Here is a 19,514-nt window from a genome sequence, read left to right on the forward strand (position 1 = left end):
CTATCCCCTTCTACTAGTTCTGTTTACATCTTCTTAGCCGGACTGACCACCTGGCCACATCTTGCTGCAAGGGAGAAGCTAGGAAATGTAATGTTTTAGCTTGGGCCTATTGCTAGCCCAAGTGAAATCAGAATTGTTATTAAGGAAGAAAATAAACCCATATTGGGTGGCACTTAACAATGTCTGCCACAGCTGCTAATCAGTAAAATCTCCCTTGAAGACATGTGGAAATCCACTCCATATAAACTCCAGTATATCATCAATGCTAGTTGCCTTGCCTTGCCTTGCCTTGCAGATACCATCGGCCCTCAGAGTCTGTGGGTTCTGCATCCCTGGATTCAACCAATCGTGGGCTGAAAATACTTGGGAGGCAGGACACGGTGGCTCACGCCTGTAATCCCAGCACTTTGGGAGGCCAAAGCAAGCAGATCTCCTGAGGTCAGAAGTTTGAGACCAGCCTGGCCAACATGGTGAAACCCCGTCTCTACTAAAAATTAGCCAGGCATGATGGTGGGCGCCTGTAATCCCAGCTACTGGGGAGGCTGAGGCAGGAGAATCATTTGTACATGGAAGGCAGAGGTTGCAGTGAGGCGAGGTCATGCCACTGCCCTCCAGCCTGGGCAACATGGTGAAACCCTGTCTCTACTAAAAACACAGAAATTAGCCAGGCGTGGTGGCAGGTGCCTGTAATCCCAGCTACTGGGGAGGGTGAGGCAGCAGAATCACTTGAACCTGGGAGGTGGAGGTTGCAGTGAGCCAAGATCACACCACTGTACTCCAGCCTGGGTGGCAGAGGGAGACTCCATCTCAAAAGAAAAAAAAAAGAAAAGAAAAAACCCAAAACTCAAAAAGTTTCAAAAAGTAAAACCTGAATTTGCCACATGCCGGAAACTACTGGTGAAGCCACATGAAGTAATATATAGCCATTGCATTAGATATTATAAGTAATCTAGACAGAATTTAAGGTTTATGGGAAGGAGGGTGTGTGTAGGTTCTTTGCAAACACTACACCATTTTATACTTGGGCATCCAAGGATTTGGGTATCTGAGGGGGATCCTGTAAACAATCTCATATGGATATGGAGGGATGAGTGTAGTAATGGCTCCACAACTGGTGAATGATTGAATGATCTGAATGTTTTGAATTCATCATGTTTGCTATTTTTCACATTATAGGTAAATAGAAAATACATTAAGAACTTAGTTATTAGCAAGCTGCAGGGAAATGGCCAAACCCTAAGTGCCCCATATGGACTTAAAAGTTATCCGGAATTTTGACACTGTGTAACCTTGCTACTTAAAGTGGTGGGAGCTGGCTAATAAAGGCAGAATCTGAGGCTCCACTCCAAATCTGTCAAGTTAGAGAACCTACATTTTAAACAAGTCCAGGTCATTTGAATGCACATGGAAGTTTGGGAAGCTTTATCATGCTTTTTAAAAAAAATACTGAACCAGAGAAATATTTCTTTAAAATTGTATCCTGTACTACTCTCATTAATGTAGGGTGTAAGAGAAAAGGAAGAGAGGAGGGAAGGGAGCGAGGGAGCACATTCTTCTCTGCCTCTTAATTTTGTAGCTAGTTGGATGATGCTTTCCACCTGCATGGGATTAAGAAAAGAAAAAGCCAGTAGGTGCTAGTTCCAATAGTTACTTTCAGCAGGTAGCTGAGGAGAGAAATGTATTTGTCTTAAGGTTTTAGTTACTAAAGTTTCCTCTTTTTTGTGTTGTGGTAAGGGGTGGAGTGGAGACTATCCTTCATTGTCAACCAACACACCTACCCCTTCTGTCCCTCCTTGGGGTTCTGCTGACTCCCCCTGGCCTGACAGTTGGTAGAGAGGGCTGGCAGGTGGAAGCCAGAAATTCCCCCAGGTGCCTCAGTACACCCCTCCCCCACCCACACCTTTGCCCCATTTGTCAGGAAAGTCAAGCAATTAATTGCCTAGCAGGAATTGCCACTAAATGTAATTCTCTCAGATGTAGTTGCGAGACTTATTTGTCAGGGTTGAGAGGTTTTAGCCCACAAGCTGGAATTTTTGATGCGGGAATAAAAACTGGATTCTGCTCTCTTTTTGTAAAGTTTCTGGATAAATGGCCCAACGAGAGAGTTTTGCAGGTTTTGGCATAGCTCAACAAAATAACTATTACTGCTACTGGCAAAGGTGAGTGTTTTTCTCCTACTTTGAAAAGGAAAGCTGTTACTGTTCTGTTTGCTATATAATTGTTGGTGACTTACGAACTATGGCTTTTTAAAAATTTATTTAAGTTCCTCGGTACAGATACAGAATGTGCAGGTTTGTTACATAGGTATACATGTGCCATGGTGGTTTGCTGCACCCATCAACCCGTCATCTACATTAGGTATCAAACTATGGCTTTGAACACAGGTGTTCAATTTATTGCAAACTTCCTGGAGAAAAGAAAGGGTTTGGGGGTTTGTGGATGATTCTGCATTGGTTGGTGACGATTCTCATTCCTGTAGTCTCCCCTCTGCTATTAGAGTGAAGCAGGAGTTCCAGCCCAACCAGGGTTACCTCTATGGCAACTGGTATGCGCGACAGCACAGCTCCTACCTTCTTTCTGGCTACAGCTATGGCTGTGCAGTGGATGGAAATGGACGGGACTGTTTTTCTGCGCATAAGACTCCTGAACACACAGCTGGAATTCTGGTTATGCCTAAGGTATCCCTTGCTGGAATGAGTCTTGTGTCATTTGTGTGCCCAATAATAAACATCACTTTCCTATCTACACACATCTGTGTCTTGTCATCCAAATTCCCACAGCATGGCTTTTGCTACCTGTTTAATACTAGAGAGTAAAGCTGATAGCCTAAGAAAAATTTTTTATAGCTTTGTTGAGGTATAATACACAAAAAGTCTCTGTACATGTTTAATTTATATGCTTTGCTGAGTTTGGACATGTGTAACCTAGAAGTGTTCACTTGCAGATAATTTCCCATTCTCTTCCAGAAACAAAACAAAAGCCTAATGAAGTCTTTGTCTAAATTCTTGCTACTAAATTTTAGATTATCATAATTCAATATATTTTACTCTTTAACACTTAATATAGGACAAAAGGTAGTTTTGGGGTTTGTTTTATAGCAGTTGGACATAAATACACTTTAAAAAGATATTTTAATAGTTTGAATTACTGAAGTGACATATTTCTCAAATCACACAAAGATGTATTGAAGTAAGGGAAAAGTTCCTCCTCAAACACCCCTCCTTTTTCCCCATTCCCCTCCCACTTAGAAGAAAGTACTGTGGAGTGGATGTGTGTCTTCTAGATCTTTCTCCTGTACTATTGCTCAATCAGTGTGGTTCGTCTTTCTGTTTTGGTGGTTAGGGGATGATTTAGGCAAGAATGAACTATGTAGTATATACTGGTTTTCTTTGCTTCTGCATAAGGAGACCTTTCTTTAAAAAATTGCACACTTATGGTCTGGGCAAGATGGCTCACGCGGGTAGTCCCAGCTACTTGGGAGACTGAGGCAGGATGGTCACTTGAGCTCGGGAGTTTGAGGCTGCAGTGAGCCATGACTGTGCCATTGTACTCCAGCCTGAGCAATAGAGTGAGCTCATTTAGACATAGTGTGATTTTTAGCTCATCCGTTATCTGACATTTTAAATATTTTCAGGGCTTTAACAAACTTTTTTACTTATCTTCAAGCATTTGTCTGAGTGTTGCTTTTTTCCCCCAAGAATATATTTCTGGATGTGAAAGGGCTGGATTAAAGGATATAACATTAAAAATTTTTAATAGCAAATTACCTAAAGTCTGCATGAATTTGTACTTTTCATTATTGTGGTGGGTGTTCTTGCTACTCTACATTTCTCTGTGTATGATTAGCCAATCTAATAGGGCAGAGAGGCATTTGTCTATTATTGAGGGCAAATACCTCTTGAAATGTTTATTGGCATCTGTGTTCTGTGACTTTGATATCCTCTTTCTAGTTTTTCTGTTGAGTTATGTCCCTCTTGCTTGACTGCGTAAGATATTCACATGTTAGAGAAATTAACATTTTGGAGTTTAAATGTTACGGACTTCCCCCACCCTGGCTTGTCTCCTAATATTCGGAGTGACACCGTTTGTGTGATCTTTGCCTTAAAACCGAAGTTGAATTTTATATCTAGTCCCTTGGCTTTTAAAACTTACATTTGCTTTATATTATGATATTTTACTGCCCAAACTTGCGTTTTCAATTTTTCTCAAGTCTGTTTTAGTTGTGCCTCTTGTATAAAATATCTTGTTAGATTTCTTGTCATTTTTTCCCCCTTTTGACCCAATTTGGGTTTTTCCCTTTTAACAAATGTTTGATATTGCAGCACTTAAAAAACAAAAATCTTTCACTACATTGCCTGAGGTTTTGGCACTCTTTTTTTTTTTTTTTTTCTTTCGCCTCTTCCCTTTTTGCTCTTTTTTGGGAGACAGTGTCTTTTGGTGGTTACCCTTATATCATTAAATAGAGAAGTATAAGAATGAGTATATTATCAACTTCAGAAACGAAAGTATTTCTTGATTTTTCATCACTCTTGAGAAAATTAAGAAATGAATATCCTTTTTTTCTCACCTGGCTACCCTTTCTCTCCATTCCTCTGTCCATTTTTTGTTGGCATATTCTGGAATTTTTATCTCACCCTCTAGCCAAATTATTACTATAACATGCATTTTTTTCGTATAAGAATTATAGAAATATATTATCTTTTGTGGTTGTGGTGACCCCACTGTGCCATCTGCCTGCCATCCTGCTGGGTGTTCCCTGTTGGGAAGCTGCTGAGCAGAATTAAAGATGATAAGGCTCCGTGGTGGCGCTCTTTTACTCACACGTCCCCATTTTGGTCTTCTCTAATAAAGCGTGTCCTCTCCAAGATGTCCTAGTTCTTCCCTGCTTCCCCCAATGTGCTGTGCCTCTGTCCATAACCTTTATCTCCCCAGAAGAAATGTCACAAAGAGGAGCCAGCCTAACAAGGGCCTCTGGCCCCTGGATTTTCTGGGACCTAACTAGCATCCTAGAGCCCTCTCCTTTACATTTTGACATTGTGGAGGTGGGTGTCTCCAAAGTGATTCTCAGGTCTTTGTGGTCCATCAGCATGCTTTCCCAGACTATATCTAGCTGAGGAAAGCCTTTTATAAATGTGCTTTTGTTTAAAGGCAGCCAGCTGCATACACAGCGCAGGTGGCCCTCAGACCAGAGAGAATGCTCTGTCTCCAGATAGTTCCTGCTTCCCTCATCCTGGTTATTTAGCATCCACATTTACCAGAACACACATTGAAAGGAGGAAATGTGAGCTTACTTAGTCTTGTATTATAGGAGAGGACTTATGGAAGTGTGGATTCTGGGTGTTTTAGCCATTTCTTTCTTTCCTTCTTATATAACTAGTTTTTAGAAATGATGTCTTGCTCTTTTGCCCAGGCTAGAGTACAGTGGTGCCATCATAACTCACTGCAGTCTTGATCTCCTGGGTTCAAGTGGTCCTCCTGCTTCCAAGTAGCTGAGACTATCGGCTGCATGCCACCATGCCTGGTGTCTTAGCCATATCTAAGTAGAAAAAAGACACAGATTGTCTTTTGAAATTTATGGTAACTATATAACCTATTTTCCAAACCTCAATATATTTCAGAGTGAAGAGGAGGCATACTTTCAGATAGACTGAAAAGTCTTTGACTCTTAGTATCTTGTCATTCTTATTAGCAAGAGAAGCTTAATTAGGTGCCAGGAGCTAGATCAGCCCTTTCTTGATAGAATGATTCCTTGGAATAGCTGGCCATCCTTAAAAATACAGGTTCCCAACAGGTCTACATAGAGGAATCATAAAAACGTATGCTGCCCCAGTAGAGCCAACAGGCTCTGGGTTAACCAACCAAGATTTACTTTGGGAGTGCCTCTGCAGTTTACTTCTCTCATTATGTAAGAATATGATTGGTTTGCTTTGCTGTAGCCTCTGCATTTTCTTGAGCACCTAATGTCCTGGTTCTTAGCTGAGCCATGGGTTTGAGGACGTGATTAGAAGGCCATGAGGAAAACGTGTTCATGGAGACTTTACAGATTGTCTTCTGGAAGGAGGAGCAGAACTTGAGGTACAGGCATGTAGTACAGGAAATAAGGAGCCTGGATTCCAGGGTCCCTGCTGTCTGGTTCCTAGCTCAGGCTCTAGGATGCTAGTTAGGTCCCAGAAAATCCAGGGGCCAGAGGCCCTTGTTAGGCTGGCTCCTCTTTGTGACATTTCTTCTGTGACTCAGTTTACTTCTTTCATAATTGTACTGTCACCTAAAGATTCATTGAATCAAATTCAAAAGTTGATTTAAAGAGATTAATTTTTAATATTATTTTTATTTTAGGTAGTTTTAAGAGCTAGAGTTTTTCCCAATGAAGTATATATTGATATTAAACCTTTAAGTGAAATTATTTTCTCATGAGATAATTTTTTGTTGCAGGAAACCACACCTCTAGCTGAAAACCAAGATGAAGACCCACTAGAAGGTAACATAAACCTTGTACTGAAGTGGTTGGAAACAAAACCCCATTTCCTGGTTTCTCATTCACTCAGCTTGCTAGAAACTGGGAGGTTCTATTGGAAAATTCCAATGTAGGTTGCCTAAGCCATATGCTTCAGTAATTTCTCTTGTTTTTAGAAACTGGTTCTATGGGAACAACTTTAGCTGAACCACCTCTTTGGGTCTTTCTGAAGGACTGAGAAAAGGGGACATTCCCAAACAATAACAAGCCAATACATTTTTCTTAAGCTCCATTTCCTCTATAAGTTTAGACTTTGAGGAAAATTATGCTTTAATTCTGTTTTTCAAGTGTGGAGAGCATGAGGTAATTGCTGTGGCCTCAGGATTATTGGATCCTGGGGTACCCGATAGGATGGCACTGTAGTGTCAGTCTGTGTGGTGCTTCCTGTACTTCTCAATTTGTTTTGGAAAGAACAAAGTTTGTCTGCCTGGGGACAAACACTCTGAATGTGTCTTATTTGAGGAAGGGAAAAAATGTTTTCTTCTTTTACTTTAAGTAATGGGAAAGAAAACTAGAGGAGAAATACAGAGAACACTATTGCCTTTTTCTTACCACATGTCTGTCTTATCACATTTGTCTCGTTTCTCTCTCTTGCCCAAACCCCTGCCCCTACCAGACAAACCCACCCACTGCCTTATGACTTTATCAAAGAAGGGAGCATGTTGTTATCAGTCTTTGTAGCCCCTGTGACTAATTCAGAGTTTGCATGTTGGTAGGTGCTCAGTGTTTACATCAAATTGGTGTTGAAAAGAAATCTTCATATGCTATTGAGCAGTTCTATTTTTAGTACTTTGATTTAAACATGAGTAAAGGGTGCTTATTTAAACTTTCTGGGATTTCTTTCAGGTTAAGTGTGAGTCTCTTCCTGCCTTCATCAGTTATGCAATTTATTAAAATTGATGCAGGATTTCTTCCTCCTTAGTTCAGCTAAATCTGGGTCCTTGTCTCACGACCAGGAAAAATTAGGCATGCGAACACATTGAAGGGTGAGGAGAATGGAATTAATTAAGCAAAAGGAAAGCTCTTAACAAAAAAGAGGGAACCAAAACACAGGTTTCCACCTCACAAATTGAATATCAGGCTACCACACACAAGTTGAAAAGGCCAGGCTCCTCCCCTGCATAAGGTGTGAATTCCTGGTGGCTCCTCCTCATTCTTCCAGTGTGCATGTGGGCCCTTAGTCTGAGCCACTCCACATTGATTTATTTCCCTTACTACACATGTGTTAAGGGATGGAATTTTTCACTGTGGGCATGTTTAGCCAAACCCCTGTGCACAATGACTTGGGCAGGTTGGAGGTTCTTCAGGGACCCTTCCCTATTTGCCTAGGCATTTGGCTGTCCCCTGTCTCATCAAAATAATAGAGGTAAAGGTCTGCTTTTGGGATACAGACTGCCACGGGGTTCAGATCCCACCTACTAGCTCTGTAGTTCCAGACAAATTAATCTCTAGTGTGTCTGCTTCACTTTCTGTAAAGTGAGGACATTGTTACCTTTCTCATAGGAAGTGTGGGCATGCTAGGTCTAAAGTACTTTTAGGTGGTTAAACAGCTTCTGCCATGTGATAACCACTCAAGTATTGGCTGGTCATCAGTCTGGCACAGTACTGGTCAGTAGAAATGTAATGCAATTGCACCTCAAGGAACTAGAAGACGAGAACAAAGTAAACCCAAAATTAGTAGGAGAAAAGAAATAATAAAGACTATAGCAAAAATAAATAGAAACTAGAAAAACAATACAAAAGATCAATGAAATGAAGGGTTGATTTCTTTAAAAGATAGTCAACAAACCTTTAAGAACAAAAGAAACTCAAAATCAGATGAAAAAGGAGACATTACAACTGATACCACATAAATACAAAGGAACATAAAAGACAATTATAAACAATTATACATCAGTAAATTCGATAACATAGAAGAAATGAGTAAATTCCTGGACACATAGAATCTACTACCTACCAAGATTAAATTATGAAGAAATGGAAAACCTAAACAGACCAATAATGAGGAAGGAATTGAAACAGTAATAAAAAGTCTCCCATCAGGCCAGGCCTGGTGGATAATGCCTGTAATCCCAAGCACTTTGGGAGGCTGATGGGGGAGGATCATTTGAGTCCAGGGGCTTGAGACCAGCCTTGGCAATACAGTGAGACCTTATTTCTACCAAAAATTTAAAAAAAAACTAGGTATAGTAGTATGTGCCTGTAGTCCCAAATATTTGAGAGGCTGAGGTAGGAGGATTACTTGTGCCCAGGAGGTCGAGGCTTAAGTGAGCTATGAATGTGCCACTGCATGTCAGCCTGGGTGACAGAGTGAGACCCTATCTCAAAAAGTCTCCCATCAAAGAAAAGCCCAGGTCCTGATGGCTGGCTTCACTGTTTAATTCTACTAAACATTTATTTTTCATTTTATTTTTTGTAGAGGTGGAGTCTCACTTTGTTGCTCAGGTTAGTCTCAAACTCTTGGGCTTAAGCGATCCTCCCAGCTCTGCCTCCCCAAGGGTTGGAATTACAGGTTGGAATTACAGTTACCATGCCCGGCCCCCAAACATTTAAAGAAGAACTAATGCCACGTCTTAAACTACTCCAAAAAATCGAAGATGAAATACGTTGAAATTCATTTTATGAAGCCAGCATTACTCTGATATCACAACCAGAAAAGGACACAACAAGAAAAAACTACAGCCAGTACTCCTGATGAACATAGATGCAAAGGTCCCCAACAAAATACTAGCAAACTGAATTCAATAGCGCAATAACAAAATCATCTGTCATGAACAAGTGGTATTCATCCCAGGGATGCAAGGATGGTTTAATATACACGAATTAATAAACATGATACATCCCATTATCCCATCAACAGAATGAAGGACAAAAAACATTATTTTTCTTTTCTTGTCTTTTTTTTTTTTTTTTTTTTTTTTTCCTTTTTGTGGAGAACGGGGTCTCGCTATATTACCCAGGCAGGTCTCGAACTCCTGGGCTCAAGCTATCCTCCCGCCTCTGCCTCCCTGAGAGCTGGGATTACAGGCGTGAGCCACCGCGCCCGGCCTATTTTTCTTTTCTTTCTTTTCTTTTTTTTTCTGGAGATAGGGTCTCATTCTGTCACCCAGGTTGGAGTGCAGTGGTGTGATCTTGGCTGCAACTTCTGCCTCCTAGGCTCAACCAATCTTCCCATCTCAGCCTCCCAAGTAGCTGGGACCACAGGTGCATGCCACCATGCCCAGCTAATTTTTTGTATTTTTGGTAGAGACAGGGTTTCGCCATGTTGCCCAAGCTGGTCTTGAACTCAGCTCAGGTGATCTGCCTGCCTCAGCCTCCCAGAGTTCTGGGATTTACAGGCATGAGCAACTGCTCTTGGCAATCATTTCAGTAGATGCAGAAAAATCATTTGACAAAATTCAGTATCTCTTCATGATAAAAACTTTCAACAAATTAGGTATAAAAGAAGTGTACCTCAATACAATAGAGGCCATATAACAAACTCACAGCTAACATTGCACTGAACGGGGAAAAATTGAAAGCTTTTCCTCTATGATCTGAAACCGGATAAGGATGCCCCCTTTCACTACTTCTATTCAACATAATAGAAGTAACCATAATAGTCTAGCCAGAGCAATTAGGCAAGAGGGAGAAATAAAAGGTTCCCAGGTTGGAAGGGAAGAAGTGAAATTGTCCTTGTTTGATGATGACATGATGTGATATACAGGCATACCTCATTTTATTGTACTTCACTTTATTATGTTCCACAGATACTATGTGGTTTTTTTTTTTTTTTTTTTTTTTACAAATTAGAAGTTTATGGCAGCCCTGAACTGAGCAAGTGTATCTGTGCCATTTTCCCAACAGTATGTGCTCATTTTGTTAGCACTGTTTAGCAATAAGTTATTTTTTTCTTTTCTTTTTTCTTTTTTTTTTTTTGGAGACAGTCTTACTCTTTGTCACCCAGGCTGGAGTGCAGTGGCATGATCTCGGGTCACTGCAACCTCCGTCTCCGGGTTCAAGCGATTATTCTGCCTCAGCCTCCTGAGTAGCTGGGATTAGAGGCACCTACCACCACACCCGGCTAATTTTTGTATTTTTAGTAGAGACAGAGTTTCACCATGTTGGCCAATCTGGTCTTGAACTCCTGACATCAGGTGATCCACCCACCTCGGCCTCCTAAAGTGCTGGAATTGCAGGCGTGAGCCACCGTGCCCGACAGCAATAAACTATTTCTTAAGGTAATTACATTGTAAACAAATTTATTCTTTTTGTTTTTTTATTTTTATTTTTGAGATGGAGTCTTGCTCTGTTGCCAGGCTGGAGCACAGTGGCACGATCTCTGCTCACTGTAATCTCCGCCTCCTGGGTTCAAGTGATTCCCCTGCCTCAGCCTCCCAAGTAGCTGGGACTATAGGCATGCACCACCATGCCTGGCTAATTTTTTGTATTTTAGTAGAGGTGGGGTTTCACCATGTTCGCCAGGATGGTCTCAATCTCCTGACCTCGTGATCTGCCTGCCTCAGCCTCCCAAAGTGTGGGGATTAGAGGCGTGAGCCACTGTGCCTGGCCAAATTTGTTCTTTAAAAAAAATTTTTTTAAATAGAGACAAGGTCTTACTATGTTGCCAGGCTGGTGTAGAACTCCTGAGCTCAAGTGATTCTCCAGCCTCGGCTTCCCAAAGTACTGGGATTACAGGCATGAGCCACCATGCCCGGCCAATATAAACAACTTTTATATGCACTGGGAAACCAAAAAATTCATGTGACTTGCTTCATTGCAATATTCATTTTACTGCAGTGGTTAGGAACTAAACCTGCAATATCTCCAAGGTATGCCTGTAAAGAAAATCCTACAGACTCTGCCAAAAAACTGTTAGGTCTAATAAACTTACTAGTTTTGTATCCTGTTACTTTACTACACAAAATTGTTTCTATACACTAATAACTATTTGAAAAAGATAACAAAAAAATAATCCCATTTACAATAGCTTTAACAAAAACTTAAGAGTAAATTTAACCCGGGAGGCGGAGCTCGCAGTGAGCCGAGATTGTGCCACTGCGCTCCAGCCCGGGCGACAGAGCGAGACTCTGTCTCAAAAAAACAAAAAAAAAAAGTAAATTTAACTGAGGTGAAAGATGTCTATACTGAACACTAAAAAGTGTAGATGGAAGAAACTGAAGATACAAAAGATACCTCATGCTTATGGATTAATGGATTAAGAGAATGAATATTATTAAAAAGTTCATACTACCCAAAGTGATCTACAGAATCAATGCAATCTCTCTTTTTTTTTTTTTTTGAGACAGAGTCTCGCTCTGTGGCCTAGGCTGGAGTGCAGTGGCCTGATCTCAGCTCACTGCAAGCTCCGCCTCCCGGGTTTACGCCATTCTCCTGCCTCAGCCTCCGGAGTAGCTGAGACTACAGGTGCCTGCCACCTCGTCCGGCTAGTTTTTGTACTTTTTAGTAGAGATGGGGTTTCACTATGTTAGCCAGGATGGTCTCGATCTCCTGACCTCGTGATCTGCCCGTCTCGGCCTCCCAAAGTGCTGGGATTACAGGCTTGAGCCACCGTGCCCGGCTTTTATTTATTTATTTTTTTCAGGCAGTCTCACTGTGTTGCCCAGGCTGGAGGGCAGTGGTGTTTCATCTCAGCTCACTGCAACCGCCTCCTCCAGGGTTCAAGCAGTTCTCCTGCCTCAGCCTCCCAAGTAGTTGGAATTACAGGTGCCCACCACGCCTGGCTGTTTTTTGTATTTTTAGTAGAGACAGGGCTTCTCCATGTTGGCCAGGCTGGTCTTGAACTCCTGACCTCAGGTGATCCACCAGCTTTGGCCTCCCAAAGTTTTGGGATTACAGGCATGAGCCATTGTGCCCAGCCAGATTCAATGTACTCTCTATCAAAATACCAATGGCATTCTTCATAGAAATAAGAAAAAATGACCGAGTGTTGTGGTGGCTCACGCCTGTAATCCTGGCACTTTGGGAGGCTGAGGTGGGAGGATCACGTGAGGTCAGGAGTTCAAGAGCAGCCTGCTCAACATGGTGAAACCTCGTCTCTATTAACAATACAAAAATAGCCCTAATCGTGGACTGCTGGGTGAGCAGCAGTCCTGCATGAACGCACACGCACAAGTTGCCCCGCGGCGCCCCGCGCGATATCGGCCGGGACCCTGGGAGGCGGTCCACACTGTTTTCAGCGGATAGTTGGGGCCAGGTAAGTGACCGCGCAAGGACCCGGGATCCCCAGGTTGCGCTCTACGCAGCGGGAGGGCCACTCGCCCTGTTGAGAGCCGGCGGGCAGGGCACCTCCGCGCTTGGAAAAGGGTGGTCCAGCACTGCCGGTCCCACTCCTCGGCGCGGTCAGCGTCTGCCTTTGCCAAACCCGGAAAGAGCTCACCAGGTCTAGGACAGCCTGAAAGACCAAAGATGAATGTTGGGTAGGATGTGGAGAAAAGAGCCCTTGCATACTGTTGGTGGGAATGTAAATTGGTACAGCAATTATAAAAAGTATGGCGTTTCCTCAAAATATTAACAGTAGAACTACTATATGATCCAGCAGTCCCACTATTGGGCATATATCCAGAGGAAATGAAATCAGTATGTTAGAGGGACATCTGTACTTCCGTGTTTATTGCAGCACTATTCACAATAGCCAAGATACAGAATCAAACTAAGTGCCCATAAGTGGATGAGAGAGAGAGAGAGATTTCTTTATATATATAGTATATATAAAGAAAATATGTATATATACAATAGAATACTATTAAACTATAAAAATGATGAAATCTTGTCATTTGTGGCAACATGGATGAACATGGAGAACGCTATGTTAAGTGAAATAAACCAGGCACAGAAGAACAAATGCCATATGATTTCACTCATGTGGAATCTTAAAAAGCTTATTTCATAGCAGTAGAACATAGAATGGTGGTTATTAAAGGCTGGGGTAGTTGCAGGGAGAGAGTGATAGGGAGATGTTGGTCAAAAGATAGAGAATTTCAGATAGCTAGGAGGAACACCTTTCAAGAGATTTATTGTAGGCTGGGCGCAGTGGCTCACGCCTGTAATCCCAGCACTTTGGGAGGCCGAAGTGGGTGGATCACGAGGTCAAGAGTTTGAGACCAGCCTGGCCAACATGGTGAAACCCCGTCTCTACTAAAGATACAAAAAATTAGCGAGTGTGGTGTCGCGCGCCTGTAATCCCAGCTACCCAGGAGACTGAGGCAGGAGAATTGCTTGAACCTGGGAGGTGGAGGTTGCAGTGAGCTGAGATCACACCATTGCACTCCAGCCTGGGCAACAAGACCAAAACTCCGTCTCAAAAAAAAAAAAATTATATGTAATATATAATATGTATATAATATATAATATACATAATATGTATATAGTGTATATATATTATATATAGTATATATACTATATATATTATATATAGTATATATACATAATATGTATATAGTGTATATATATTATATATAGTATATATACTATATATATTATATATAGTATATATACATAATATGTATATTATATATAATATACATATGTATGCAGTATATTATATATAATATAGAGTATATACTATAGTATATATATTTACTCTATATATTATAGCATGGTGACTATAGTTAATGAAGAAATATAGTGAAAAATACAGGTTAATTCGAAGGTAGTGAGTTATCACAATTGGTTGTTCAGTCAGTTGCAGATTGAATTTTTTGTTCTACTCTTTGCTTCTTACTGCTGCATTTGACTAGTCTTTAAAAAGAAAAAAAGGAAAAATAAAGAAAAATACTTAGTGGATATTCAGTGTTTCCACCACAAAAATGAAAAATGATAACTATGTGAGGTAGTTATTTGATCATTTGATCATTCCACAATGAACATATACTTGAAACATTGTTATATGTGGTAAATACATACAGTTTTCTCTGTCAGTCTGAAAATGTAGAAATTAAAAAATAGACAATAAGAAACACAAAGCTATCCATGTGGGTAATTTTAAATTTTTTAGTAGCCAGATTAACCAACTCAAGAGATAGGTGAAATTAATAATGTTTCTTAACCTAATATCTGTTATGGACTGAATTTGTGTTCCTCTCCCTCGCCAAATTCATATGTTGAAACCCTCACTCCCAATGTGATAGTTTTAGGAGGTGGATCTTTAGGGAGATGATTAGGATTAGGTGAGGTCATGAGGGTGGAGCCCTCATGAATGGAACGGGTGACCTTACAAGAGTCACGAGGGAATTTGATTCCTCTCTCTGCCTTCTGCCATGTGAAAATACGACTTCTGGGCAGTGTGCAACCCAGAAGAGGGTCCTCACCAGAACCCAACTATGCCAACACCTTGATTTTGGACTTTTGGTTTCCAGAACTGTGAGAAATAACTGTGTGTTGTTTACAAACTACTCAGTCTCTGATATGTTGTTAGCAGCCCAAACTAAGACAATATCCAAAATATTATTCCAACATGCAATCAATATGAAAACAACTTTTTTTTCCATCAAATCTTTGAAATGCAGCATATATTTCTTCTATCATTTTTCTTTTAATGGCCACCCCCTCATCTGCAGATTGAGGGGACCCTTATTCTGAGGGCTATTCAGACATTACCTTCAAGCAGATTTTTAAATTGTTCCTATTGTGGTGAAATACACATAACATAAAACTTACCGTCTTGACTTTTAAATGTATCACACTTGATCTTAGCCAAAAGGCCAAGAAGCAATAGACTTTTAAATGTATCAGTGGTATTAAGTACATTCATAATGTTGTGTAACCATTACCATTCATCTCCAGAACTCTTCATTATATAAACTGAAACTCTATACCCATTAAATAACAACTCTTCACTCTCCCTTCCCTCATCCCCTGTCAACCACCATTCTGCTTTCAATGTGGTATATATTTTATCCTTACATCACATTTCAATGAGGGCCAGCAATGCTCAATAGCTGCATGTGGCTAGTGGCTACTGGCTACTGTGTTGGACAACATTGGTCTAGAAGATGCACAGGTTTAGGGATAATATAATTAGTTTGTCTTAAATAGGCTTCTATTATAGTTTTGGTCAGCATCACTGGAAGAGCAGAGATCATATAATCCGGGGCTTGGAGCTGACCACACTGTGTCTGTTTTCTTGGCCACAGGTTAAGTGGAGAGCATGCTCATAAGCATATAATCCTAACTCCTCTTTCCCCACAGCATGCAGTCAGGGACCCGTTAGTAGACAACTGCCCATAACGCTAAAGGAAAGGAACTGGGGACAGAAGTATAAGAAAATTTCAGAATGTTTAGGGGGAAAAAAGGGAAACATCTACTTTTATGACCAGAAATGCTCAAAGGAAAGATGACTCAAAAGGGATGGGAAGCTCTAAAGAATAAGAATCAGACAACACAATCATGAATGACTCCAGTGAAGAAAAGTGAGAAGTAGCTCATGAAATTAATATGATGACTAAAGCCTATTTGACCATTTTGGTTCTAAAATGATAAATACAGAAGGGTACTGCATTAGTCTTCTAGGGCTACTGTAACAAAATACCATAGACTGGGTGGTTTAAAAAAAAATTTATTTTCTTACTGTTCTGGAGGCTGGAAATCCAATATACGGGGTCTGGCTAATTTGGTTTCTGGCGAGGGCTCTCTTCTTAGCTTGCAGACAGCAGCCTTCTTGTTGTTTCCACACTTGACCTCTTTATGCATACATTGTAGGAGAGAATGTGAGCAAGTTCTCTTCTTTTTTTAAAAAAAATTATATTTTGTAGTGATGTGGTCTCAATATGTTGCTCGGGCTGATCTCAAACTCCCAGACTTAAGCAATTCACTGGTCTCAGCTTCCCAAAGTGTTGGGGTTACAGGTGTGAGCTGCTGTGTCCTGCTTGCTGTCTCTTTTTGTAAGGGCACTACTTCTATCAGACCAGCACCCAACACTTACGACTTCATCTAACCTCCTAGAGGCCCCATCTCCAAATGCCTTCACATTGTGGGGGTTAGGCTTTTAATAGAAGAATTTTGTGGGGCAAAGATTTAGTCCTTAATAGACATACAGATGAATAGCATGAACCCATATGAGTATTAGGAAGCAAATTATGATCCACAAGGAACTGAGGCTTGCAAAAATTACAAAGGAAAACATAAAAGGCTTCTTCAGTTACGTTCAGTACAAGGAGAGGAAAAAAATAGATTACGTTAAAAAAAATGAATGACCTTGAAAGCCTTGGAAAGCTCTGGAAACCTGGCAACTTGGGCTGAAAATCCAGGTTTAATACGTTCGCAATAACACCACCATCTCGTCACAGGGTTCCAGGTTTCAGAGATGGAAGGCCGAGTCCTCCTGTGTTTCTGAATTAGTTGCTGTATAAAATTTATTCACTTACATTAGTCTGTTAACTGAGCAGTTAAAGTAGCATGTTTATTTTTATAAACCCCTGTCTAAGGAGCCCTTGGCTTGGTTCATTGTTTGGCATTGTGTCTACCTGGCACCTGCCAGAAACATGGCAGTCATTCTTGACCTTCCTTTTTCCCTTTCCTCCCAAATTGAATCCATCCCCCAGGCATCTCAAATCTGTCCATTTTTTTCCTCCATCTCTTCTGTCAGCTGGATGCTCATTGAGTTTGATGATACTACTACTTTTATAGCTTAAATTTCTATTTTCAAGCTTATTGAAAGGAAATACAGAATTTAGGATTTTTTTTTTTTTTTTTTTTAAGACAGAGTCTCACTCTGTCGCCCAGGCTGGAGTGCAGTGGCCGGATCTCAGCTCACTGCAAGCTCCGCCTCCCCGGTTCACGCCATTCTCCTGCCTCAGCCTCCCGAGTAGCTGGGACTACAGGCGCCCGCCACCTCGCCCGGCTAGTTTTTGTATTTTTTAGTAGAGACGGGGTTTCACCGTGTTAGCCAGGATGGTCTCGATCTCCTGACCTCGTGATCCACCCATCTCGGTCTCCCAAAGGGAATTTAGGAATTTTAACCTTTACTATCTGCAATACTTCCTGCAAATGCTTTCTAAAAGCTTTCTAATTTTAAACTATTTCTAGTATGTGTCCTGTAAAACTCTATCTTTTTCATATCCATGATTGGCTTCTGCAGATCCACATCTTCATTTGAATATTGAAGAATCAAACCAAGAGTTTATGGTGAAAAGTGAAGAACTCTACGACTCCCTCATGAATTGCCACTGGCAGCCTCTGGACACAGTTCACTCCGAAATTCCAGATGAGACCCCGAAGTGAAGCGAGGTGTTTATTAAACTCTGCAATTATCATACTAATTTTGTCTTATTTTGTTTTGGAAAAAAGTAGTTCTCCCAGGAAGGTACTGGATTCTGTATATAAAAACCAACTTCCAGGGCTTATGTGTGATTGACATGAGAGAACATTAATGTAAATAAACTTTGCCAGCACATCTGTTCCTGGAAGTGTTATATTAAGTAAGTGCCGGAAGAGCTCACGTGGTGATCATGGTAGAGCAAGCTGTGCCATAAAACCCTTGGAAACAGGTTTAATATGAGGTGGGCTTGAGCTGAACTGATGGTGGCATTGGCTACTCTGATATGATTTGCTGCTTTCGCTAACTTCAAACTCTCATGGAGAGAAATTGTATCCAAAGACAATACATGGTTTCTTGCTTGTGTCTTGTCTAGAAAATGTTAGTTAGAACTGGATGTTTGATCTCCGTTTCCTGGCCCCATGAGAGAGAGAGAGATGTGGCAGTAGAGACTCAATTGAACAGAAAGATTCCTAAGCATGGAAAAAAATTTGCTTGATCCAAACAGCCTGTCAACTTTCTAAGACAGAGGAATTAGGCCCTCATGAAAGCCAGCCAATGTGTATATTGACTGTGCTCCTTATAAAATGTCTTTTTTTTTGTCCTGAAGATGATCATTGTGTCCTGTTTTATTGTTTTGCTATGGATGGATACTTTAGTGACCCCTGGGACTGATCTGACTGAGTTGACTGCTAGAAGACTGCTTAGAAGCAAGTCGATTAGACTGTGGGCAAAGGCAATCTGACATCTCTTCTGCTCTGAAGGTGCTTGACAGATGCTAATCCTTGTGCTAACCAGGTTCAAAGACCTGAATCCTACATGGAGAGCCGGGAGGGCAGTAGCCACTGTAAAGGAGCTTCCTCTGCCCCATGGTTTCTCAGCCTTAGCGCTATTGCCATTTGGGACTGGATACTTCTTTGCTGTGGGAGACTGTCTTACACGTTGTACTGACCTCTACTACTAGATGCCAGTAGCACCCTGCACTGCAATTGTGACAACAAAATGTCTCTGGACATTGTCAAATGTCCCCTGGGGGCAAAATCCCCACCACCACCACCCAGTTGAAAACCACTGGAATAGGGCAATGTTTTCAAACTCTAGGATGTATCAGAATCTCCTAGAAGACTTGCTGAAACACAGATTCTTGGGCACCATCCTGAGTTTGATTCAATAGGTCCAGGGTGGGACCTGACAATTTCCAGTTCTCTAAAAAGTTTCTGGATAACAACACTCTGAAAACCACTGGCACAGGCACGTTCTCCACTGGTTCAGCTTAGTTCTACCTAGAACAGAGGGTGAAGTTCTACTTTCACACTCCCCTCCTTAATACAAGGTGTGCAAGTCCCTACTTTCCTACAGGGCCCTGGCTTGATCAAGTATCCACCATCCTCCTCTAGCCATATGTTTTGGGGACCAGCACTATATTCAGCTCCAGGGAATGGCTCTTGTAGCATCTGAGCCATATGTAGTGATCCCATTCCTCTTGCCAGTGATTGATAGAGACATATGATAAAATTCTGGCTAACGAGATGTGAGGTGATGTTTTATCTCATTTTTAAAGGGAACAAAAAAGAGACAGCTACAGTCTCGTACTGAGCATTAGGTTTAGATGTGATGCGTGGTGCTTTGGCAGACATATTATGACTATTAGGGGAACAATCTTAGGGAAGTGCTCATGCACCAGGGATGGCAGTGAAGGAAGATGGAAGGAACCTGGATCCATGATAATGGCATTGAAGCTGTTGA

The 19,514-nt window shown here is 41.2% G+C and overlaps 1 protein-coding gene across 22 annotated transcripts in view; it reads left to right on the forward strand.

Annotated features, from left to right (window-relative positions):
• C4H6orf52 (chromosome 4 C6orf52 homolog) overlaps window positions 1–17,906 on the forward strand; it is a 24,011-nt gene extending 6,105 nt beyond the window's left edge. For 4 of the 22 annotated variants that reach the window (XM_045390507.3, XM_045390506.3, XM_045390501.3 and 1 more), the window contains 4 exons: window positions 2,078–2,159; window positions 2,480–2,678; window positions 6,433–6,478; window positions 17,592–17,906. In XM_045390507.3, coding sequence (XP_045246442.2) covers window positions 2,089–2,159; window positions 2,480–2,678; window positions 6,433–6,478; window positions 17,592–17,734 — 459 coding nt within the window. In that variant the 5' untranslated portion in view covers window positions 2,078–2,088 and the 3' untranslated portion in view covers window positions 17,735–17,906. Of the gene's footprint in view, window positions 1–274; window positions 471–2,077; window positions 2,160–2,479; window positions 2,679–6,432; window positions 6,479–10,596; window positions 10,735–17,591 lie in introns of those variants that run through there. The other 18 variants (XM_074038884.1, XM_074038885.1, XM_065544436.2 and 15 more) reach the window with 14 other exon arrangements.
• The last annotated feature ends 1,608 nt before the right edge of the window (window positions 17,907–19,514 follow it).

The sequence above is a fragment of the Macaca fascicularis genome, chromosome 4 (assembly GCF_037993035.2).
Source record: "Macaca fascicularis isolate 582-1 chromosome 4, T2T-MFA8v1.1".
Classification (NCBI taxonomy): Eukaryota; Metazoa; Chordata; class Mammalia; order Primates; family Cercopithecidae; genus Macaca; species Macaca fascicularis.